The sequence below is a fragment of the Pleuronectes platessa genome, chromosome 15 (assembly GCF_947347685.1).
Source record: "Pleuronectes platessa chromosome 15, fPlePla1.1, whole genome shotgun sequence".
NCBI classification, from domain to species: Eukaryota; Metazoa; Chordata; class Actinopteri; order Pleuronectiformes; family Pleuronectidae; genus Pleuronectes; species Pleuronectes platessa.
In genome coordinates this window covers 22,170,560-22,195,813 of record NC_070640.1, presented here as the reverse complement: position 1 = coordinate 22,195,813, position 25,254 = coordinate 22,170,560, and the positions used below count along the sequence as shown (strand labels likewise).

At 41.7% G+C, this 25,254-nt stretch overlaps 1 protein-coding gene across 1 annotated transcript in view; it reads left to right on the top strand.

The window, feature by feature from the left end:
- The first annotated feature begins 271 nt into the window (after positions 1 to 271).
- The window catches only part of esama (endothelial cell adhesion molecule a), a 57,427-nt gene continuing 32,444 nt past the window's right edge, over positions 272 to 25,254 (top strand). Inside the window, exon 1 of the mRNA XM_053441291.1 lies at positions 272 to 688. Coding sequence (XP_053297266.1) covers positions 622 to 688 — 67 coding nt within the window. The 5' untranslated portion in view covers positions 272 to 621. The remainder of the gene's footprint in view (positions 689 to 25,254) is intronic.

Sequence of the window (25,254 nt, the reverse complement as noted above, 5' to 3'; positions counted from 1 at the left end):
AACTCCGGCATTCACGAATGAAACCGCGGATGTCTGCCTTTCAAAATAAGAGAAACGCTGTCATGCAACGCATTCATTCATAGCGGATCTGCATGTTAGAGGGTTATATTTATTTAAGCCAATAACCGGAAGTTGTCGCCGATATTGAGTTAAATGACGCCAGCTCGCTGAGACGACACTGCTCTCTCTCTCTCTCTCTCTCTCTCTCTCTCTCTCTCTCTCTCTGTCTCTCTTTGTCTCTCTCTCTGCCTCCTCTCTCTCCTCCCCCCTCTCCTCCCCCCCACTCTCTCTGGAGAGGACTCAGTATGACCGCTCAGAGTTGTCGATGAACGGGAGTCGCACATGCCGCTGGTGTGAAGAGGAGGAGAAGAGGAGTCACGGAGGATCCTCGGTGTCGGAGGCGGTGAACCAGTGAGCAGTGAACCGGCTCTGCTCACCTGACGTGTCCCTCACCTGTAACGTCTCTGCTGGAGGACTGAAGCGAGACCACCTGACAGACCTGGAGGAGCTTTGGCCAAAGAGCTCGTATATATCTATACATATATAAGTATATCTTTACATATATAAAGACATACAGCCGAGTGAAGGACATTGACGCGCTGAGAAGTGGACACATCAACCATGGAGGTCTGTGCTACTTCCAGGAAACTTCCTTTGCTCTCCTTCACCTTCCTGTGCGGACTCGCAGGTGAGTGAGCAGCTGATTTTCACTAATTCATTCACAAGTGGGATTTAATGTGTTTCCCCCCGAACACCGCACTCGTGACGTAGCCCTCCTGTAAAGTTCAGATCTTTTCCAAGTCATGCTAATATCTTGTAAATAAAATCAAGCAAACGATTCAAGGTGACATTCATCCAACACTAAAATCACATTGTCATCCAGTTTATGAGCAAATCAAGGCAATAATTGTATCTTTTTCAAGCATGATGTTAAAAAAAGATCTCCATTCTTCAGTATGTGACACGTATACAATATTAGTCATAATTATATGCTAATAATTAATGAGGAAGTGTATGGGGTCTTTCTCTCGTTCTCCACTGTATGTGTGCCAGAGGATGGAGGGGTGGATTTAAAGCTAAAACACCTGTTTGTTTTTCACAGGATTTGAAACAAGTGTTACACATGATTATGTCTTCCAGGGACAAATAATCCCTTTATATCTGCGGCAACATTGGCTCAGCCATCACTCTCTCTAGCAATGTATTAAACTCCTACTTTCACTGAGAGCTGTACAGTACACGCAGCCTACTTTCCCCCGCCGTCTCTTTTGATTCTGAAATTGGGGCACGCTTCAGCCGCACAAGGGCTCCTGCAAATGTTTTAAGAAATGACAAGTTCTAAATGATTCATTCAGGTAAAACTCTCAACAAGAGCCGTGCAGACGCAACGCATAGTTTTACACTCACACAGGAGAATATTGATACAGTTTTCAGAAAGATAGTGTCAGATAGCTGATTACTTCCCAGGAGGCAAAAAACTAAAGCAACATTTAGTCTCCATCAGACTGCACGGATGGAGCTGAAGCACATGCACGTTTCTGATTGCACTGAAAATCATTAAGTGCCCTTCAACAGCAACATATGGTTACTGTATGTTTATATTCATCTGGTGGTGAATTAATGTTCCTCTTGTTCCAACTCAGCTCTCACCAGAAACTAGATTTTTATAACAAGCAAATGCTACTTTAAATGGCCTTTGACTTCTCTGCCAAACCCTCTAGCTTTCCCTGAAAAACAGGAGATATCCATTAAGGTTACTCCGTCTACTACAGGTGAGTGTGTGTTCTGTTTGGTCCGTGAGACACGAGAACAAGCAGGAGCTTCACATTTGACCTACATTCATTCTGGGTTGCTCAAAGCCCATGTGTGCTCTTCACCGTTGTTGCCAAAACAATCACCTGGGCTGACACAGGCAATCTCAGACGGGCTTGTTACACCCTGATGGAAGGGATTTACCTGAGAAATGCTGCCATTTACCACCCAGACCCCTGTGCGGACATTACATGAGCTCAACACCTCAAAGACATTTGAAGCAGTGATTGGTAATAAAGTCCCCCAGTGACTCATCTTGACTTTTAACAACAGGCTTTGATTCACTGCACAACTGGACAATACAAGCACAGCAGCCGACCTTGACCTCGGCCTTCTCACTATCAGTCACCCTGCAGGTGTGTCCTGAAAACACGGAGTGGTCGAGACACAGGGAGGAAGTGCTGATGAATGGCGGCCTGTGGCGACAGGAAAAGCCGTGCACTCTTTCAGTCCCTGATGTATTTGGAGCAGGAAGTGAGCAAATGGCGTCCTAAGAACACGACAAAGGCATCATTTGAAAATTTGGGGTCTCAGTCCAAAAATCGGAGCAGTGCAGGAAGCTGTCACACTACAGATCGATGAGGGATTGTGGTCTGCACATGGAGGAGTTTGAAATTAAGAGCTGCACTGTTTACTGTTCGGCTCATTCAACTGCTGACTCTGTATCTGAGCAGAGTTTTGGCAACAAGGTCATCATCACATATGTGCACCGTGAGAACTACAACAATTTATCTAATTGACAAAAAGTTGACTGTCAACCATTTTAATATTTTAGAAAAAAATGTAAGTAAAATGCCAAATGTTTGATCATTAGATACAAAAGTTTTACAAATGCTGCTTTTCCTTTTCTTACAGTAGAAATAAACAAGCAGCAGATTAAACATAATAGATCAAACAAATACACTGTTAAGTGTAAAACCCAGACCTGAGACTTGTACAGTGTTGTAGTAGTATCACCATAAGCCAGAGCAGCTGAACATGTGTGATCTAATTCAGATTTTGCCAATCAGTGAACTTTAATTTGAACCTTTGTTTGATTCATTGTTACTTGTCTGAATTGAATTTAACACTAAATGTGTGTGTGTGCTCACAGCCCTGTTTTTCTTTTGAGGCCTTTTCTGTATAACAGCCCACAATGCTTTACAATCGCATGAACTCATAACGATTGTCTCAGTAAAGTTGTGTTTGGACCAGTTAATTCGATTTCATTAGCCTTAGTTCAACAATGTTTGAATTAGTTAAATTAATTTGCCCCCCTTCATTTAGTTTTCAGGCAAATTAACACAAAAATCCCATTCAGGGTGAATAACCTTTATTTCACTTTTGTCAGAGATCTGTGTGTAAGACGATATCGTCTATATTTTAGCTTTTTTCAGGGAAATGTCAGATACAGGCGCTCTGGTTGCTGTTATCTGGACACCATGATCCAAACAAAAGAAATAGGCTGTGCAGATTCAAACAGTAAATCGTTAGGAAGCTGGTAAGTTTGCCAGTAATGCTCTAAATGTTTGTGAGATTGCATTGACACTTGGTCCCCTCATGTTGAAATGTGGACGATCCACGCTCAGACTATTTAGATGATTGAATGTTTTCAAAGAAAAAAGGTGTTTTTTCAAAAGCACTGTTTTACTGTGTGTGTTCCTGTACTTGTATCTTTTTGAGGACCATTTTAAGCATTAACCCCATACAGAGTGAGGACATTTTTGGAAAGTGAGTCAGTCTGTTTATTTATGAAGTCATATTGTGAATAGTTTCTTCCTTAAGGGGACAAAAGGCAAGTTCCCAATAGGAATCATTACAATTTAAGGTATGTTTTGAGGTTAAGGTTAGTCTAAGGTATGTCCTCAGGAAATGAATGTCAGCTGGTGTAAAGTGTGTCTATGTGTGTGTGTGTGTGGGGGGGGATTTGTGTGATTTGTGAATGCATTTGCATGAGCACATGTGGTAAGCTTGAAGCCCTTATCATAGGACAGTTCATGGCAACAACACATAAGCCATGCTTTATCTTATCATAACCAACAGTTGCACAATCACTGTTCTGCTCTGGACACAACATCTGGCAAAGGAACATCTTCATTTGTTTTCCAGGTGGGTCCCCACAGTGGACTTTACTTATTTAACAAGGTCAATCCATACAAGCTTCAAAGGATCCATTGGAATGGTGGGGGTAGTGTAGCTGCCATGGCTGATTTTCAATGTCAACTGGGATTTAGAGTAGTAAGTGAGAAGGTTACAAGAATTAATTTGAGCCATATGTATTATTCTTAACAGATGGCCACTTAACCCTTTCACCCATTAAAACATACAACGTCTTAAAGCCTGGCATACACATTTGATCTTTATATGACAATATAGTCGTTTTCAGACATGATGAGAATTGGCTTCGCTGCACACACACGTTTACAGCAGCAACAAAACCTCTGTTTTAATCAGACAAGAGGTGGAGCAGCAGACAGAGGCAGGAAGTGACGCATTAAATCCGCTGCAAAAGATCACATGTTTTTGTTTACATTACACAGACTCCATCGCCAGCCCTTATCACCACAAACTCCCTTGACATCCTCGTCGGGGTCTTCTACGTGTATCACACCGCTTTTTCACCGGAAGATATTTGTTTTCATTTTTTTGCACCTGTCACGTGTAAGAAGGGTCATCAATCCCCCCAGTCGCTCGTGGTGAATCTCCAGTGGGGATCCCCTGCTGTGTTCACACCTCGACACTCTCCTGGCTTTCTACGGACATTATACCAGGAGGCCAGGCAAAGAAAGACCGTAGAAACTGCGGAGCGTCTGACTCTGACATTTGTGTTCACACATTCACCTCCTCTGGAGAAACTGGGGAGTCCAGTGCATGTCTGAAAGTATCTTATGTCAACATGGGTTTTGTGTCCTCGTCAACTCCATATTGTCACCCTGACGACACTTCGTCCCAAAATATATGTCCCCTGAAAGTGTCAAAGGGAGATTCATGGAATGCAGTTCATCCAACGCACAACTATGTATGGCCTTATCTCTAATTGCCTATTTCTTAGAATAATACTAAATGGATGTGGAGCAAAGCCCCTTTCCTCCTTGAGCCGGGATTACAGCAGTTTGAAGCCCACGGTCCTCGTGTACGTGTCCCCAGCAACTGGTGCAATTTTGATTTGACGAAGGAGATTGAGGGATTTATTGGTACATACATAATGACACAGAAACACGACAGTGCACTTTTTCCCGACCCAACGAGGCAGTTTGCCGTCCAATCGTCAGTCTGCGCTTTGCAAGTGTGCCAGTGCCTCTTGTAATCCTATGTATTTACACCCACTGGCGCTCTGTACAAGGCCCAGGAGAACAAGAACCTGAAGGGAGATTAGTTCAGGTTGCGCCGCTCACTGATGGATAAAGAAAGAGCCATCCCTGTGCAGGACACGCCATACAGAAATGGAAAGTCTAACCATAGCTTCTTTATTTCAGTGTTTTTCTCTAATATCCTGGGAAACGTCAGGCTTTTGTCTTTATGTTATTGGCCCACAATCTCACACCACACATTTTCATTTGCTAACAACATCTCTTTGTTGTGGTTTTTGTCACTTAATAGTAGTTTTGCATGTCTGCGTAGTTGTAATGTATTTCTGAATGCTTTGTATCTTGTTGTATTCATTCAGCATCCCATTCATTGCAGTTGCTTGATTTTTTTTTAACAATAAATGTTCTGAGCACCTCAAGCTAGAGCGTCGATACATACAGTATGAGCATCGATACTTTAGTCTAATTCTAAAAATACTGCAATTAAGCCTGGGGTCATGTAAACACCTTAATCTAATTATATTACTTTAATTAAAGTCACTTTCACAGGATTAATGCTGTGATTAATGAATGTGGAGCACTGAAGTATTAGCCGCATTTCTAAAGGCTGCTGACCTCTAAAGACCATTTTCAGACCATCAGAGGTTTGACGGATTGCCACTCCTGCCCCACATTCACTGACTTACCATTTTTAAATATATATAAACATACATATTTTTAGTCTCAATGTGGGATTAACTGTGGGAATGAGACATTTGTGGTTATGTATGAAGTGTGACATGTTGCTTTGAGATATGTGGTTGTGTAGTTGCTGTTTGTCATTGCATTATAATAACAAATTGTGAGTGATTCTCTCAGCTACTGTAAGAACAAGACTGTCACACGGCTGCTGCTGCGATATGGTGGATGTTCCTTTCCTATTTTTTTTTTTTTTTTGGGGACGTCCCATCTCCATCCATGGATCCAGAAGGAAGAAGGTCTCCTCTCAGGGGTCATGAGAAATTCACTGGGTGACTTTCCCAACGTTGGGCCCTGGCCTAGGGACTCTTAAAGGCACAGACACACATGCTTTCTGACTTCATCTTTCTCTATGTTTCCCGGTTCACTGTCCTTCCTCTCTAAGAACCAAGAGCATAACCAGCCTGCACACACAGGCAGAGTGATTGTATGTGGGCGTTGATCTTTTCCCACATGAGTGATTGATGCCTGGAAAGATGCCTGCAAGTACTGATAGAAATCTCTTGTAGATGGTAAAACACGCATGGTTATCTGTATTGTTTTGTGTAGGGGTCACATAAACAGAGTTATTCCCAGCTGATGTTTGTACAACTGGCAAATTATGGACAATAATAGTTTCCTTCAACAAGGCTTTATGTATATAAATAAATAAAATATGTATATTTATAGAGATATCGTGATTCCTGTAGGGTCTGCCCCAAGTCATAACAGTAGCATGTGCTGCTGAATCGCTCTTCACAAGGCAAGATTGCAGTGTCAGCTGTGTACCCCACTCCTGTAATTTAGGGTTGACTGTGACACTACTGTAGCCAGGCTTTGACAGCTCTCTGGCTAATGACTATTTACAGCCAAGAATGCCACAGGAGGCTTATCAGGTGGCTCTTAAAGCTGGTCGGGCTGCTATCCTGGGTGTTCTCCCTCCGCTCTCAGCCTCAAATCAGGCTGCTGATGTTAAAAACTGATCTGCCTCTGGACTGAGTAGCAGAGTAACCATTTTATAATGGTTGATAATAGGTTACTGACTGTGCTCAACATAGATAATAGTGACAGCAATGCAAAAATATCCTAATTGTAGGTTAAATGTGAGTGAATACCTGGCACCTGCCCAGATGGGCAGAATTTGCAGTGGCAGCCTGTTATTCGTGTCTCTTAAGTACATGCTGTCTGGTGCGTTGAATGGCAAGACAGGTCCTTTTAGGATTTCTGATAATTATATAAACAGTATTAATACTATTAAAACAGATTGCTGTTATCCATGAGTGGTCTCTGGTCTAAGCAGTGTAGTCAACAATGAATGGAAGTGTGTGGAGCCGCAATATCTAAAACTGGCATGTTTAAAGGGTCTTATACGTAGGACTCAATATATCACGACATCACGACATTTATGGACTGAAGGATTTTACTGTTGTTGTATCTCCTGCTAAGTTCTTTATATGTGAAAGGCAAACTCCAGAGAATGTCTGGAACCAATTGTGCAGATATTCTCCATGTCTGAATACGACTCGGGATAATAAATACACAAAAGCTTGATGTATGCTTTAAGAGTACCCACAAAGTACGAAATAACACTAAGGCCATTTGTAATCTCAGTTATACATTCAATCTCTCATCTAACATTACCAGCTCTGACACTGGAAGTGACCTGTGACAATGTGACAGGATGACAAGTCATACCAACACTACCAAGAAGTCAATAAACGTCCGGAGTAACCAAGTAGTGTCTGGAGTCACTTTCAAATTTGTGCAGATGATGCCCAAAAGTTGAAAGCCATGCATGTCAAAGGAACAGGGCAAATCACACGAAGCTTCAAACATTTGCTGTAATTCTCTGCCCCAAAAAATGGTATTCCAGACAGAGGTAGAACAAATGCAGCTGGCTTTCAGTGGCGCTGACAGATGTTGCAGGCAGAAGTCAACAACAACCACAATCACACATCCGTCTGACCTGTTCTTTAAATAAAAAAATAAAAAAAGTTAATAAAGCTGTGGACAGACGGGAATTGAGGGCATGGGCTTAGACAAGATAGGCTGTGTTAAATTATTCTTACTTGGAGGTACTTAGGTGGGGGTGGGGGTTAGAGCCTGATGCACTTATGACTTCAGGGACATTGACATAATCCTGGTTTTCTTCTCCAAGTGTTTACAGAGGGTGTAATCACATACTGCCAATCAAATCCATTTGTGTGCCCCCTGCCTTACACAACATTTTCAGTAATAGGTGTATTAGCATTAAGGGAATGGATGGAAAAGCTGTCATTGTGTTCCCCTCGTGCTCTTATGGTTGAATAGGGCTTCAGCGAAAGAGTCCACTAGCCAGAAAAATGGCTCTGATTTGTGATATGTTGTGAATTATTAAACCATTAACTGAAATGTTTCCCCCCAGGGAGAACCCCTTCCTCAATCCTGTCTTTGAAAAAAAGAGAATCAGCAGCTATTGCTACCTTTACTTTTTTTTTCCTTCACATTTATTATGCCTCCATGTTCATCTCTTTCTCTTTCTCTTGATATTTTAGGACCGCCTCAAGGGAGTTTGTACGGTTGTGATACAAACGTTAATTTGAGTCAAAGATGAACTGATTAGGTTTTGGTGGTCTTAAGTCAGAGGTCAAGGTCACAGTGACCTCCTGTCTTGTGATATATCAGGAACGCACAGAGAACATTTTATTACATGTGGCACAAACACCTATGGTCAAAGGTCAAGTTCCCTGTGACCGGGGAACTTGTCTTCTGAATCCAACATCCAGAATGCCTTGAGGGAATTTCTTCACCTTTAACTCAAAGGTTTATTGAAGATTCAAAGATGACCTGAATATAGTTTGGTCAGTGGCCAAGGTCACTGTAACCTCAACTTTTGTTTTCCCAAGAATTCATACACTAATAAACAACATGCAGTTAATATTTTTATTGAATTCCCTGGATATGATGTGGATATAAACTCTAACTTCATTGGTTGAGAGAGACATTCAACTGCGGGGTGATAATTCTATGTCTTTGTGTTTTTTGTATTAATTGTGACGTACTGACTGCCCCCTTCACTTACTTTTACTTTCTTATATGAGTATAAAGGTTTTTCAAGACTGCAGATGCAGTGTAACGATTTCAGGCAGCGTTCTGTTAATCCCACATTTCTTTCATCATGGATATGTTATAAATGTCTTAAAGCAGCATGTGATTGGATGAATGTAGTAGGCTGGCAGCAGTAAACTATCTGAAGAAGTGAGATATTTATGATTTTTTGTATTATTATTAATATGATTTAATACACAATTTGGTAAGAACGTATGTAATCTCAGTTTGTTAATTATATGCTTTGTTGTCTGATGTAGTTCTACTGCTTAATAGTCTATGATCTTCTACTTTAATATTATTTAAAACATTGATATTGGAGGCATTTGATAACCCACTTCAATGATGAATATAGTTTAGTTGTAAGTGGCATGAAGTTGAGCCCCTTGGACTTTTTTTTATATCCACAATTTAAACATCCACCACCACACACTAGATTTATTTAGTTTAACAGAAGCAAAGTAATGACTGTCACTATAAGGGTCTTATTAGGAAAAAATCCCTTTTTTCATGTTGTGATTTATTGGTTCAGTATGACATTCCTGCATGCACACACACACACACACACAGACACACACACACAGAGGCAGGTAGTCATATTATTATTTTTTTATTTTTTCATCAACTGACATCTTTGAGCAAAGTATCGCTGCATCAGGGTCTTAAAAATGTGGATAATAGATCTATATAAAAACAAACCCCAGATTGCTGTTGCACAAATGGACACACCAGGAAAAAAAAACACAAACAGTAAGAATGAGCCAAGGAAACCATTTGTACTGTTTACAGTTGTGTATTTAACACCCGTGATGATCAACACATTATTTGACATTAGCTAAAGTAATTGTGTATTAGGCGACAGTGGCAGCAGGCAGCTATGTGGGAAAAGCCATTAGAGTCACACTATTAAGCCGAGGCCTTTAGGGTTTCAGAACTGTATTGGAGTTCTCGTTGGAGTTCTCAGTGAGGCAGAACGTGTGAAGGAGAACCATTAAAAAAGACAGTAGGACACAAGCAAGGTTTATGCCTCCAGTGTCTTGCAGGCATTGTTCAGGGTAAATGTTCTCTTCCATGATGCTTGAAATGCTCTGCTATGCTGAAGAATAATCTGATAAATCACACAGTATGGCAGTTTAATCAGAGGAGAGAGTGTTGACAGTCACAAGAGTTAAAGGGACTGAACAATGGAGACACTGTGGGTCATATCTGGCGTAGTGTATGGCACAGGATATGCTATGACACAGCATACCCGTTAGGACGCAACGTTGAATCGCTGTGAACTTGACTGTGCTGAAAGGGGGAGAAAAGGTGCATTAAGGAGGATGTCAGCGGTGATCAAACAGTACAGTGCAATTCAGTGTCAGGGATTACTGAGACTTGGGCTCCTGCTTAGAAAAGGCCAGAGACATGCACATCAATGACTATTCAAATTCAGATCTATTTTGGTTTTCAAGCATAAAGTTCACATTAAAAAACTTTGCAACCCTTTTTTGTAGATGATGTGCCTGTAAATTAGTGCGGTGCAGATGCTTTAGAGGGAAGTATCTCTGCACTGTCAGGTCTGAGCCAGAGTCAGTTTTATGTATGCAAGCTGTCAGACAGAGATCTTTGAAGGGATAGGTCAACATACTGGGAAATATGCTCACATAGTTTTGAACAGATTGATGCCTCTGTATGCTAAATTGAGCTACAGCAATGAGATGATGAAGTCTTCTAGGCATGTCACTACAAACTGACTGCCAGTTCCATAGATGTGAATGTGAGAATGAATGGTTGTTTGTGTCTGTATGTTGTCCCTGTGTTGGCTAATGGCTCAAGCTCCCCTTGTGACCCTAAAAGGATAGGGGGTAAAGATGGATAGAGGGAGTGAATTATGCTGCTGTTCTATTGCGTCCACTAAGACCAGTCATGGACACCAACACTTTGGCAGAAGATCCCTTAAATTCTGTAAACTGCGAGGTTGAGTCACTGCAGATCGGAATTATTCAAAACAGTGAGTAAGATTCATAATAAAAGTGTGCGCAGGGTTTTAGAAATCTGATATGTTTTGTGCCCAAGCAGATTTAACTATGAATCCTATGCAATGTTTTATAAATGAGGCCCTCGCTCTTTATGAAAAGACGATTGGGTCAGAGCACCTCAGAAATTGCAAGGCACACCTGAAGGCAATGTTCACTTTATAAATCACAGTCAACCTGGAAACGTGTGTACATGAATCTGCCGCAAAGTCCGCCCTCTACACACCTACATTCAACCATAAATAGTCAATACAGAGCACCTCATGAATATTAAATTCTCCTTCTGACGATGGGTTGCTATAGTTTCTAAATGCACTGATACACTGCTGCAGACAATACAGTGAGTGAGAGTGAATATGATATAAAGAACAGTGCCTGACATTTTTTGGGGAACTCCAAGTGGATACATAAAATAATCGCTTCACACGGTCAGAATTTTTTTATTTTATTCATCCAAAACTGATTAAAAATGATAAGAAGAGGCTTTACATGGAAAGGTAAATTTTAGGTCTGTGTTTGGTTAATCATACCAAACACAGACCTGTCGGCTAATAAACGAGATTGGTGAGCCCTTCTGTTTGTACTGGGATGGTTCGGCTCCGTCGGGTCGTTCTGTGCAATACTGGACTCAGTTCAGAACCAAGAACACAGATCTATAGAATCTATATCAGCTGATTAGTCATGATCATGGGAATGCTGTAAGTTGTTTTATATCTTTCTCAATTGAAGGTTCTTATGGAACAGTCATGTTGCGTGAGCACAACTAACGCAGTTGGCTTTAACGTTAATGATGAAGTGGATCAATAATCTGGCTTCAGTTCATCACCTCACATCTGCATCATCATTCTCCACTCAAGTTTGTTTTTATAAATCCCAACGTTTGCATGAGAAGTTGCGTACGCATCTTTCAGGCCCCGTGTTGTGCGTACGGAACAGTTATAAGTGAGGTCCCAGGTCCTTTTCAAAGTTCAAGTCCCTACAGTGACTATGAGATGTGACAGATCACTTACCATTCACTACCACAGACCCTGACATGGGCTGGTGTAACTATATTCAATATTATTCCATTCATCTGTGAGTGTTCGTAATCTTTCCGCTCATCGGTGTAAACTACAATAGATGCAAGTATTCTGTGTTTCTGTTATTAGGAATCAGCGAAAAGCCATTATCAGACACAGAGCATATGCAAATGACATTGTTATTTATTTATTTAAAAAAATGTATAATAATAATCACTTAAGACCCTCACTGTGACATAATTACATCTTTTCCTCTTTTGGAGGGCGTCTTTAGTTGAAACTAGCTTCATTAATCTAGCTGATTTAAAAGCACAAATTGAAGGTTAGTTAAACGTGAGGTAATTCCTCAAGAGTAGTACTGAGTTAAATTCAGACCTCACAAGCTCTAGCATCAGTCTCCACGGCTCCAGAGTGAGCCTGGGGTTTCTGAAGTCTCAATCCTTAAAGCCCTGTGCCCAGCAGCATGGAAAACTAGCCGCTCTACTGATCACATTATTTCAAAAGCTCATGTGTGTGATTTTCCAAAGGGCAGGACCTCCTGTCATCTCAGCACTCACTGCATGCAACTTCCTTCTAGCTCCCCCACTCTCCACCACACGCCATTTCATTAATAACATCTGTGGTCATTGTTTATTGACAGAGGCAGAGTAAATTATAGGTTAAGAATATATCTCCTCATTCAACATTATTATGTTCTCTTCCTCCCCCTCCTCTTCCTTCTTGCCCTCTTCTTTTTCTCTTCATCTTATCGTGCAACCATCCTCCTCCTCCTATCCTTCATCCCATCTCTCCTGAGGTCTGCAGCTCCGGCATCTCATCAGCATCAGTGTCTCGGGTCAGCCGGAAGGGTTAGACCAGCGTATATGTATGTGTGTGTGTGTTGTTTTCCTGCACATATTAAATGTGTGTGTAGTCTGTCTTCCCTTCCATCACATTGTTTTTTGTGTTTTTGAGCACAATGTTGGTTGGTACATATGTGTGTGTGTGTGTGTGCCGTCCTCAGCCCATCACTACCATGTGTTTACTCTTCAGTCTTTCAAATTATTTCTTCCTCCATCTCTCCTCCCTCCTCACTGCTCCTCTCCTCTGTGGCTAGTGTATATTACTATAAGCTCTTATCTGTTTTTCTGTCACACACAGCTACACTCTGGAGAGAGCTCAGATGATGTAATTATCTCCCATAATGGCTTAGAGGTGAAGCCCCCACCTCGCACCCCCAATCGTCACCATGCGCCACCACATACAGTGTAATTGCTATTTATTCACAATATCTCCCACATCGCTGCCCTCCCCGGTTCTCTCTTTCGGCTAATGCACCTTCAGTTATGAGAGCGGATATGTTTTAATGTGCTGCTAATATGCTCCCCTTTTCACTATGCAGGAGTATCCCTGCCAAAACTGTCATAATTGGATTTTTCTCTCTTCATTTCCTTTCCAAGTGACAAGAGCCCTGAGAGAAAACACGTTTTCCATCCTCAGATTAGGTACGAAAGTGCTTTTAACAAACTATTACACAAGTGGACAGTAATTTTCAGTCGTTCTCACAAGTCCTTCAGATTCCACAACAATATTAGTTCTCTGTTCCTGATTTATGATGTAGCAACTGCATATTACCAGGGCTGCAGGTTCAGTCCTTCCTCGGTGTCTGTGCAGGATCGGTTCAAGCCAATTTTGTGTTCAGAGCTTAAAAGCTGTGTGAAGCTTAAAATTTCACTTTGGCTCACGTTTACTCGATATGCATATAGCATGAGTAAAACATGGTCTTTTTAGACTGCTGCATGACTTACAATATGACTTTGTGTAATCTGAAAAAAGTGGCAGAAACACCTTATGTGTAGAAGAGCAGAAAGGTTAAGGGATGTGTTAAAATGACATCCCTGCTAAGGATAAGGAACATTTTCATGGTAACGGTCTGGGAGCAGTTGTCATGCTTACAAGGAGCCATTTTTATCTATATATCTATGCCACGGTCACCTGACTTATTCCTTTGCTGCTGTCATAATCACTACAACCACTTAAGGGCACTTGCTCTTGAACATTAGCGTAAACCATATTTGGTATGTTGCACACCCAATGAAGTCATTCTTCTTGTGAGGACAGTCTCCTTTATCGGGGGCTGTTTCATTTAGCAAAACCGGTTGTATTTCTGTCCTCGAAGGTACACTTCCCCTCACTTGCAGTAAGGTACTGATATGCACTCCCAAGGCCAAGCTGCCCTCACATGCAACCATTGTTAATTGTGAAAGCCAAGATCTGTGCCCCACTGAAAGGCTACATCAGTTTCCTTGCACTGCATGTCTGACGTAAGGTCTATTTTCTGGCTCTTCGGCCAAAAACAATAGCACATAAAGTGATATGTATCTACAAGACAGGAAAGTGCAAAGGAAATACTAACTCTGACACAACGCTGTGTGCTGCATTGAATTCTACCCTACTTCTAATTGTCACTGTTGCCTTGGCTGTGTCCCCTACTGACAGAGGAAGCACACATTGCCCCTCCTTCCTTCATCTGTCTTCTCATGCATCTGCATGCAGCAGCACTACTGTACATGGGCTCTGAAGTACAACACAGCAGAGGCACAGAAAGCCCCCATAATCTTCCCTGCACATGTGTTTGAAGCGGTGGATGGCGCTCAACTGAATGCTAAACGGGATCCATCAGGATTAAGTCTGGGTTGGAAGCGGTTTGCCTTATTGCTGACTCTGTTTCACAACTGTAAATTTGGAAAAGCTTGCCACTGGTACCACAAAGCGACAGATTTCACTCATGCTGGGACACTGTGGCAAACCTGGCCCATCGCCTGCACCAACACACAGAAAGACTTTTTTTAGGTTCGGATCATCATTGATGTTTTGAGTGTTCATTAGTGACTGGTCATTACGTTCACTGATTTCCTGAGGGCGACCATCTGTAAGAGCCCATTAACCTCAGACATTAAGAGTGATTAGGCAAAGTACTCACTTTTTGCTCAGAAATGTTCACTCGGTGGAGCTTAATGCGGATGTATGCATGGCATCCGGAAGGTAATTGGCTGTCTACATCAGGGATGAAACTGACCTCTTTGTTTTGTGGGTTTGTTTCAGCTGTGATGTACAGTAGATTTGACTATCAAAGGGGAAAAGGATGAAACCCCTGTAGTTGTCCTATAGCGCTGGGGGGGTTCCTGTCAGATGGTGTAGGCTCACACTCACATGCACATATATAGTGTAGGTACATACATGCACACAAAGCCCCTATTAAAAGTCTTCATCACACTGTCATATAAAATGAAAATCCTCATTTAGAAGCAACATGTTTTTTGTCCCTCCTGGAGACCATGCGCTGTGGCCCATTCTGCCTTACTTTTGTCATACACCCCCATACTGTTTCCACAACACCCACTCCAATTCCCTCAATGGGAACACTTTAATCATGGTGCAGATCCATATATCCCCACCCACAGTGACACACACTCACTCATCTTAACACACATCCTCTTGGAGGACGAAAGGCAAGTCTCGTCTGATCCGTAATCGCTCTCTCTCCCCCGAGTTCCCCCGTGCGCACCTCCTCAGCTATCACGATCATCAGGTAAAATGGCTTCACAGATTCCGTTTAATAACAGCATTGGCCCCGCACAGGAAACCCACAGAGGAATTGCAGTCTCTGTGTCACCCCTCCTCCTGTCACTACCTGTCAGTGAGCAAGACATCACACAGCTCACTGTGTTAAGGGAAGTGATCAGAACTCCCCTTAACTGCAGAAAGTTGTCGATCATCTGTCTCTTACCTCCTCCCCATGTTAAAAATAGACCCAAGCTGTCAAAGGCTAACCACAATTTCTTTCCCGTCTTTCTCTCCCTCCCTTTCCCTCTTTTACTCGCTTTCCTCGGCTTTCCCTGATTTGCTGGCTGCAGCAGTTTTGTTGATCATCGTAGCCACATGACAGGATCATGCATGGCTTGTCTTCCCATTTCTCTCCATGTCAATCTCTGCTAATGTGTGCGCTTGTCAAGGCAGTGTGAAAACAAGATGAAGAACTGCTGAAAGTTAAGCACAATCACAAAGGCAACACCACGGACACATCTGTGCAACAGCTTCTAACAAATTAATTTATATGGCAACATGAGGTGACTAGTCTGTCGATGTGGTGAACAGTATTTAAGTTTGGTGTGATGTCACTTACCACTAATGTAATTTTTTTAATTTTGCTCTGCAAAAAACTTAAACATTTTATATTTCAAATGTCCTGGGATGGAAATGTGTCTGATTACAAAATGATGAATAAGGATAAATGAGGGTGCAAAGATCTGTGTTATTGCCTTTGCACATACTGTATGTGCAGGGTAATGTGGAGGTGCTTTATCTGTTTTGTTCTTGATGCTTCAATATGCTTCTGAAAATATTCAAGTATGAGAAATGGGGTAAATCTGAGTGATACATATGGAGTCCTACCTTATGTAGACATGACTGTGTCCTCATCTTATAGGTTTTTTGTCAATGTCTTCCAGGTTTTACCCTGTGAATCCAGTGTTTTACTTATTTTGATGAAACATAATCTACATCAGCCTGTATAGAGAGATAAAAAACAATTGTTTGCGCAAAGAAAGCACTGACTTCTGCTTATATAAATTACTGGTTATAAAATGCCAAGAAGTAACCAAAGCTGTAGAAAAAGCCAGAACATCTTCTTTCTCTCTCTCGGATTCAATTCCCTTTATATTAGGTTCCCAATTGGGTTTTAATCTGACAGTAAACTGTCATACACGGCTGTGGCTGAGGGGTAGAGTGGTCGTCCTCCAACCTGAAGGTCGGCAGTTCGATTCCCAGTCTGACCCATCTCATGACGAAGTGTCCTTGGGCAAGATGCTGAACCCTGAATGCCCCCCCCATAGAATAACAAAGTGCTGCCAATAGATGAACTGTATGAATGGTGTGTGTGAATGAATGGGTGAATATAAAACTATACTGTTAAGTGCTTTGAGTCGTCATCAAGACTAGAAAATCACTATATAAATACAAACCATTTACCATACACAATTATTAAGAAAACACTTTTTGTTAACTGCAGCATCACTTTGAATATATTTAACCACGAGTTGATTGACTCAAGCTTTGGTGCACATGTGTTGACAGGAACCCAAAGCTCACAAACAAAGTGCTGAAGGAACGTCCGCTGCTTTCATTAGGATAGATGGTGATAACACTGCTGTCTTTCTCCAAACTTCTGTTTATGTTCCACCAGCAAAGTTCAGAGCAGGAATTATGCAACTAATTACTGGTACAAACAACATGTAGAGTGTGAGATAAGACGGGAGACGTGTTCACACTCGTGCAATTGCAAAGACCCACTACTACACAGGTTGTTGGCTGACACACACACACACACACACACACACACAAACACACAATTTTAATCTTTGATTGTTATCCCGAGTGGAAGGCTCATTCATCTTCCCTTCGTTGTTTGATGGATGGTTTATGTAAATGGCCCAGATCGTCATTTGTCTGGTTAAATTGAACATGGCTTCGGAAATTCATCATGTTGGGCCTGCATAATGCAAAATCCTTATTTGAAAAATATACAAGGGACACATTTATTGTGGCTTTTAAATCTTTTTATCTTTGGGGTTGTATTCTCAAAAATGTGTTCTCCGAGAGAGAGAGAGAGAGAGAGAGAGACGATATTATTCATGATAGCAGAACCAGGTAACAGGGTCTTCTATATGTGTATAGCTCTGCTTTTTTGTTGTTGTTTCATGCAGCGCATGTTAGAAGCGTCATCACCCCTACCCCTCACCTGCTCGCGGTTCATCACAGTCTGTGGACTTTCTGCAGACATTGTACTAGGGGGCCAGATAATCCAGAGACACTAATTTGGCGATTTACGTTCACACATACACATCCTCTGGAGAAAAAACATTTCAGTGCATGTCTCAAAGCAGCGCAAGTTGAGGCACAAAAATACAAAATAATAAAATACATTCAGACCAAATCATGGGACACACAGGGGTGTAGATGGGCCGAACTGCCAGACGAGTTAGAAAACTCCCAGTTCTTGAGGTCTGTTTGCTGATTACCAGTTGACTCAATGAGAGCTGAGTGACACAGAGTGCACCGAGGCTGATTTGTTACTGCTCAGTTTAACTTGTACTCAGTGGGGTGATGACCGCCCAAGGTTAGGCACAGTAAGGTGGTGCGTGACACCACCCAGTGCTTCTCAATAAATTATAAACCCACAGAGACGAGAAAGGCTGACAGTGGGATGTAAGAAAAAAACATTGAGGTATTAAATATTACAGTAGTTGGGATTGAAGGACAAAAAAATAGGTGAGATACAGTAAATTAAGCAAATTGTGTCTCTCAATCCACAAAATGGAGATTCAGGTGGAGGTGTCTCACCCTGTTGGGTGATGTGGGTCGTTGTAATGCTCAGTGCTGCTCTCCAGAATCCATTTCACCTGTAGCCTACAGCTGCAATCGGTCATGCACGAATTCATCCAAGTTCCAAGTTGGAAAACAAGGTTCTGCCAAAGTCTCAAGGCCATGGTTGCTTTAACTCAATGTCCACAGCTTGTCCTTAACACAGCTTTTAACATCATCTCAGTCTTCATCAGCAGAGTTGGCAGACATTGGAATTCAAGTCACATTACAACAAGAGGTCAAGTAAGAGTTAAAGGAAGATGTTTGTCACACAAAGTTAATGATCTCCTGGATTTCACTCCAGATGCTCTGAGTGGTTTTGTTTCGGTGTTAACACGAAGCTTGAATGTGTTTTTGGACTTCATCTTAGACTTCCTCTCCAAAGTCAGCAAAAGATTTGTTGTTTGTGTTGTCTCCTAGGGGGACACAAAGAGCCATTTTCTGATCTCTCTCCTGTTGGCAGGACTATGTTGTTACATATGCTTCTGTCATACGGCAATTGGGTCTGTCTGGAATACCATTTTGGGTGATTGGACACAGGGAGACGAGGACTTCATTGACTACGTTTACATGGACAACAATATTCGGACTATTGACCTCACTCAGAATAAGACATTATTTTGATTATGATGCTTGCATTAGTTGCTAATATAATATCCCACTCATTCCTCTTATATGTGCTGTGGCCACATCATGGATCTTGATGCTGGATCGCGAATCAAAGATCGTGATGGCGGATCTTGTTCGTGGTGGCTGCTGATCATGGATTATGATTACAACAACACTGCTTGATATACAATATACCTACTCACATAACCAGAATCTCTTACCATCTAGTCCAGTCCTCTAACCAGAAGGTCGCCGGTTTGATCTCACAGCTGCATGCCTAAGTGTCCTCGGGCAAGACACTGAACCCCGAATGCCCCTGATAGAAAAGGTGCTGCCTATAGATGCACTATATCAATTTGTGTACCTTGTTAAACCTTATAAGGCAAATTGTAATTTGTGAAAATGGGCTATGTTATAACAATTTGATTGATTGAGTGAAGTTAAATCAGATTCTTCATTTTTCAGGGAAGAAAATGTGAATTTATGAATATACATGGTCACAGAGGAGAATAGGAATGATGAATAATTGTGCTTATCAAAGATAAAGAAAAACATAAAAAACTTCCTCTCTCATTTGTGATGGGAAAACTCTTCATAAACTCTTTCTTGAATGTGTGGAGACATTTTTTTATACTATTAACAGACATGAGTCACTAAGCTCATTGCGCGTTTAAGCTCCAAAGCTATGCAGTGGGATCGTTTTTCAAGAAAAAAAAGGATATGAAATTCTACTTCTGCTCGTGTGCGTCACAACATAAACACATTTTGACCAACTTAATGCTCAAATGAAGAGACTCTTTTTGTATAAAAATGTGGGGATCTTTAAAGTGTTTTGGACGTAGTGTGTCAAAAGTGTCTCAAACACCTCTGAAGGTGACCTCGTGGTCGAATTGTTTTTGTGGATTTAGGTCTTATCTCGTAGCTGGAGGAAAGATGCGACTGAGGCATCTCTGGGACTGAGACAGAATGAGCACTTACAAAAAAGACAGAGGAGAATCAGTGAGAGGGCGGCTGAAAGAGAAGAAGGCAGACGGCGCAAAGCAGATAAAGAAGATTTTGTTGCGAGTCAAGAGATGGAGGGGAGGGCGAGAGAGAGAGAGAGAGAGAGAGAAAGTGGAGGCGAGCAAGTACAAATGAAGAGTGTGGCAGATAGCGTCAGATACTGAGCGGGAGATTTGGCTGTTTAATCGAGTCTGTGAGGATTAAAGCCGGATTATGTAGGAATTGCGATATAGCAGCAAATTAGCCCGGTAGCTTTAATCTGAAAGGCGGACAAAGCCAAAGTACTTGACCAGACAGCAGCATGTGTGTGTGTGTATGTGTGTTTGTGTGTGTGTTTTTCACATAAGTAATGAGGTGACATAGTTCGTTAAAACACACAGTGTCAGAGGGTGTACTGACACACACACAGATTCAGTAACTTTGCTCTTTTTTGTTGGTAGTGGTAAAAACAACACTGTAATCATCACAGCTTACTATTGATTTATATTTTTTGTTATTTCTTCTTCCCAAATCCTGAACAAACTTAAACATAATTCTGTATTTTCCCACTGATTCTGGATCAGAGCAGCAACAATTGTATTTTTTCTGACGCAGAATGACTTTTTTATATCTAGGTGGCGTGTCCTCTGATATAGCATCTGCCATGTAACGCCATGTTTCTACAGTAGCCCAGAATGGACAAACCAAACACCCTCTCTAGTGAGGGCCTTTCATATTTTAATGTTACCAGAAGGCCACCGTAGTGTCTCCTACACGCTTGGAAGGTGAGGGGAGGGGTTTTCAGTTGGTTACAGTCTGCAACCTCACCACGTGAAGCCACAGAATAATGTACACTCACCCTTATCACTTTATTCTCCGCGATTTTGTTATGTGATATTTCTGATTAACATTTTCTCAATAATGAAAACAGTTGTTGCAGCGACATGCACAACACTCTCCAGGGAACCGCTACAGAGCCGACCCCTGGCTACGGCGAAAGAACGATTTGTTTACTGTTCCAGCGTTAAAGAGAAGCGGACGTCAACACATTAGTTCCGCCTCACATTTCCCCCCCCCCGGTCGCACGCCTCTGAGCCCCACACAGTTTGAGAATCACTGCCTTAACCTAAAGTCTAAAACTAACCGTACACCAGAGATAGGATGTAAACACCAAGATTTGCTTTTACAGTCAATCTATCTCATTTTAGTTGGTTGCAATGCAATAAGCTAGTCTTTTGAACCCTGACTGTTTTCCAGCTAATGATTTTGTTTGTAGCCACAACACAATTAGGAAATAATTAGCTTATTTTTTAAAACATAGGCATCAACTTAATTTCTAGGAGACATTGTTTCCTTTAAAAAATCATGACAACTGCCAACAATCTGCTTAAAAGAAATGCAATTCAAGGAGAAATGCTTTTTTCTGAAGCTTTTTGTAACCACTGAGCTGTAAGGGCACTGGGACAGCAGGAATTACCATTCAGTACAGACCTGAACTGAAGTGAATAACTGGTCGCTTGAGCGGTCCAGCCCAGATGAAACCTGATCAGAGCAGGTAGGTCAGGTCTCCACAAAGGCAGAAACAGTCCAGTGACTCCTGCATACACAGTCTTATCAGCTATGACATGCCACACACTACACAGAAGCCCGCACAAAGTTACACCTGAGTGTGTCTCACAGTTAATACACACACACATTACTAGTGGTGGAAGTGGAAGAATTGCCTGCCCCTCACCTATGCCTAACTGACTGTACCTCAGTAAATGAGGATAGACGGAGAGCAAAACATCTGACTTATGACTTATTAATGCTGGATAGATGGGGGGGCAGGGTGTTGGGTTGGATTATAGAGGACAGGATAGAGTTACTTACATAAGGGCTCATTTCCAGTCCACAGTTGCACCTTGGCTGTTTTTGCCTCCTACACAGCTTCAGTCTAGACCTTCGCCGCTGGAGTTGCGGCCGCTTTGTGCCTTCGTTTCCCTCCCAAGCACTCGGCTGGACTCGCTAACACGCCGCAGACATCTTCTCATATTTGCACATGCCGTGCTACACCCACTTCACCACGGGGCTTGTTGGTAGTCATTTTCGTAAGACTGTGCTTACGCAACTTAGTCTCTGCCGGACGAATGCTTGTGTTTGTTTGCTGCTCTTCTAACCCATTTTTCTTCGTCCACGGCGAGCTGGGAAGTGACAGAGAAATTTGGGGAAGCTACGAGAGCAATCAGAGTTGCTCTTTGTTAGGTTCCCTTTGGGCTCGGAAAATTCACTGTATATAAGGAGAAGAAGAACTAAATTGAGTACGTCATCTGATGAGGAGATGGAGACTCTTCTTTGAGAGCAAATACTAAATATAGTTCAATGTACCTTTTCTTCATGTGTGGCTAGAGATCTCTCGAGCCAAAGAAATCCAATGTGTCCAGTGCTGTTTTGCTAAATGGACTTTGGTGCGTTATGGCATGCATGACACTGAATATTAACAGCCCCAGTCCATTTGTTTCTGGCTTAGTCCAACATATTTTACATCTGACAACACCAAAGTTCATGACATGCTAACTGGCTTAGATTAAATTATCAACATGAAGCCAAAGACTGGTTCAGGTTTTTTCAAGACTACAGATTTTTTGTCGACTACGTCATAAACATAAATACCCTTCTCTCACATAAGTTGTTAGATTAAAAGGTGGAGGATGAGGGAGAATTAATTAATTTGAGCACACCCACATTTTGTTTTGTTTGTACTGACAACAATTGTTTTTTCGTATCATCACTTTGCTCCTTTCCCAGATATTATGCTTCATTATTACAGTTTTCTATACAGGGTTCAGTCTCTGGCTGTGATGACCTAACTTCGACCTAACTTTGACCTTTTCTCCTTCCTCCGCTGCTGACTTGTTTGTGTAGCAGTTAAACATCTTGAGTGGGTAATTCCTGCCACCTTTGGGATTCACTGGGCAGATCAAGTGAGAACAAGTCACTTGCGAGACAAGAGCAGGATATCGCTATCATTACTATCACATAATTGCACTCCCTTTTCCCAGTGGATGCAGAGTGTTGTTGCATGATCGTTGTCTATGAGATGGGATGTACAAACTGTAAAGACAATCCCCCCCGGTGGTGAACGGCTCTCTGGGAGGGACAGCGACGTCCTGGAGAGTCCAGAGTGCTTGGTTCAGTGGTAGAAGAGTGCCTTGCATTATGCATGGTGGTTGTTATTTTCATCACATGGTGCGGTGAGGCGTCATTGTCATTCCTGCTCTGTCAGCACAAATTGCAGTGTGTTCACAGATTGCTGTTTTGGTGTCTACTTTAACCTGCTGTCCCCTCCCCTCTTCCCTGTTACTTTATTTCTCCGGCTTATTGATGTGGAGGCCGAAGACCCAGTGGGTTCCATTAACTGGTCCTTCCTCCAGAGTGGAGTGGGTCCTGGTTGAACGGGGGGAGAACTTTAAGTCGAGCTGGTTGTTGTGACAAAGCTGGCCCTCGCTGTCAGGCCACTCAGGAGAATAGGGGGGAGAAAGTGGCCCAGCTCTGGAGCCCATGCATTATTTCACACAGCAAGTGACAGCCCAGCACACAGGCACAAATGCCAACAGACGCCATGGTGTCAGTGAGAGGTGTGTGTGTGTGTGTGTATGCTGATGCGTGGATGCCTGTGTCTGTGTGTGCACACGGCCTCATGCATCTGTGTGTGCGTGTGTGTATGTGTGTGTGAGTGAGGCTCTATGCCACTGCTTCTGTGAAAGCATACAGTATGCTTTGGAGACGAACAACCGAGATCAGGACTGGACAGGATTTAGTGAAGTTGGGAGTCTATTGAGGCTGTGTCCGCCAAAAGATGAATTAAGAACAGAGGTGTTCCCAGGTCTCAAAGCTCTCTTTAACCACGATAGTTGAGAACATAAGACCAGATGCAAGCTGAAATAAGGCAAATCTTTCAATTTGCTCTTTCCTGATTGCCAACAGGATGCAGCTCATATTTTCCTAGTCATCAAGGTTACTCAGATCCATCCACCTGCAGTGCACTCAGTCTCTTTCCAATTTTTTGAGTTGTTATGTTTCATGACCTTCACATTCTGAGCTATTTGTTCCTGCTTTGTTCTGTAAAGGCCCATTGACTTTAAAGAGCAGTAACTCATTCATTTTAAATGAAAAGGATGCATCATTAGGTTGTGGCTGCTCTCATTATATACTATAATTGGACGAGGATGTTAACTGGCGGAGCCGGTTTAAATGGCTTGTAAACAGTTATTTTTACTTCATCATTGGAGTCATGAGGTGTAGACAGATTCCTTAATCTACTAAGCTTCAGTAAAGGTTTCATTAATAACTTTTAAATCACCCTTACAATTTGTGTATAATATATTCATCTTATAAGCCTTTGAATAATCTGGTTCAGTTTGTTTTAAAGGTGATGGAAATTATATCTCCTCAAGTACTGTAGTATTAAAGTTCAATTTTAATTTATTATTATTTACATTTCTGCTACCTCATTCTGCTTACATGTTAGGCTTGGGCGATATGATTGCTTTTCTCTCAATAATGAAATGTAAGCCATCTCTATTTTACTTTTTTTATTGCACCAAAAGTTGATCATTTGATACACATTTCCAGTTTATGTGTAGAAATGGTTGCAGATGAGATGAGAGAAAAATATTCCAAATATGTTAAAATATGATTTTGTATTTAGCAGAAATGCAAATGCATACCAATAACAGCTAGATGCTTTTGAAACTGACCTAACACAGTAAATCAAGATGTATTTGTTACTTAATACTGTGACATTCCCCAAATTGAATGGCCGCTCAGAAAGTGTAGATCTCTGCCAAAGCCAGTGTCATATAACATACACCAGATTTCAGTGAAAAAGGATCTGAATCTGCCCAAAAATGGAAAAGCTTATTTCCTGGTCCATGCCTCAACCAGATACCAAGTTCAGTGAAAATCATTGTGATCCTGCTAAAAGTTAAACACAAGTGTTTTCAACAGTTTCCACATTTTGTATTCTGTCTTAGATTTTATTGTGCCATCACATTATGCCCTCTTCCTCTGCCCTGGTTTAACTCAATACGCCTAATTGCTAATATGTATATAATAGAAGTTGTGTTAAGAAATGTGTAACATTTAGATGTAAACTTGATTAGTATTTGCTAAAATTGGTGAATTGGTTCTTTTACTAAACTGCTATTTTAAACACCTATTCTTTGGTGAAATCAAAAGAAATATCCATGAAAAAAAAAAAAACATGGTTTAATAAGGAACATCCTAAGATCAACATGTGCTCGCACTGCTAACATGGAACCCTTTTTATCTAGTTTTCTA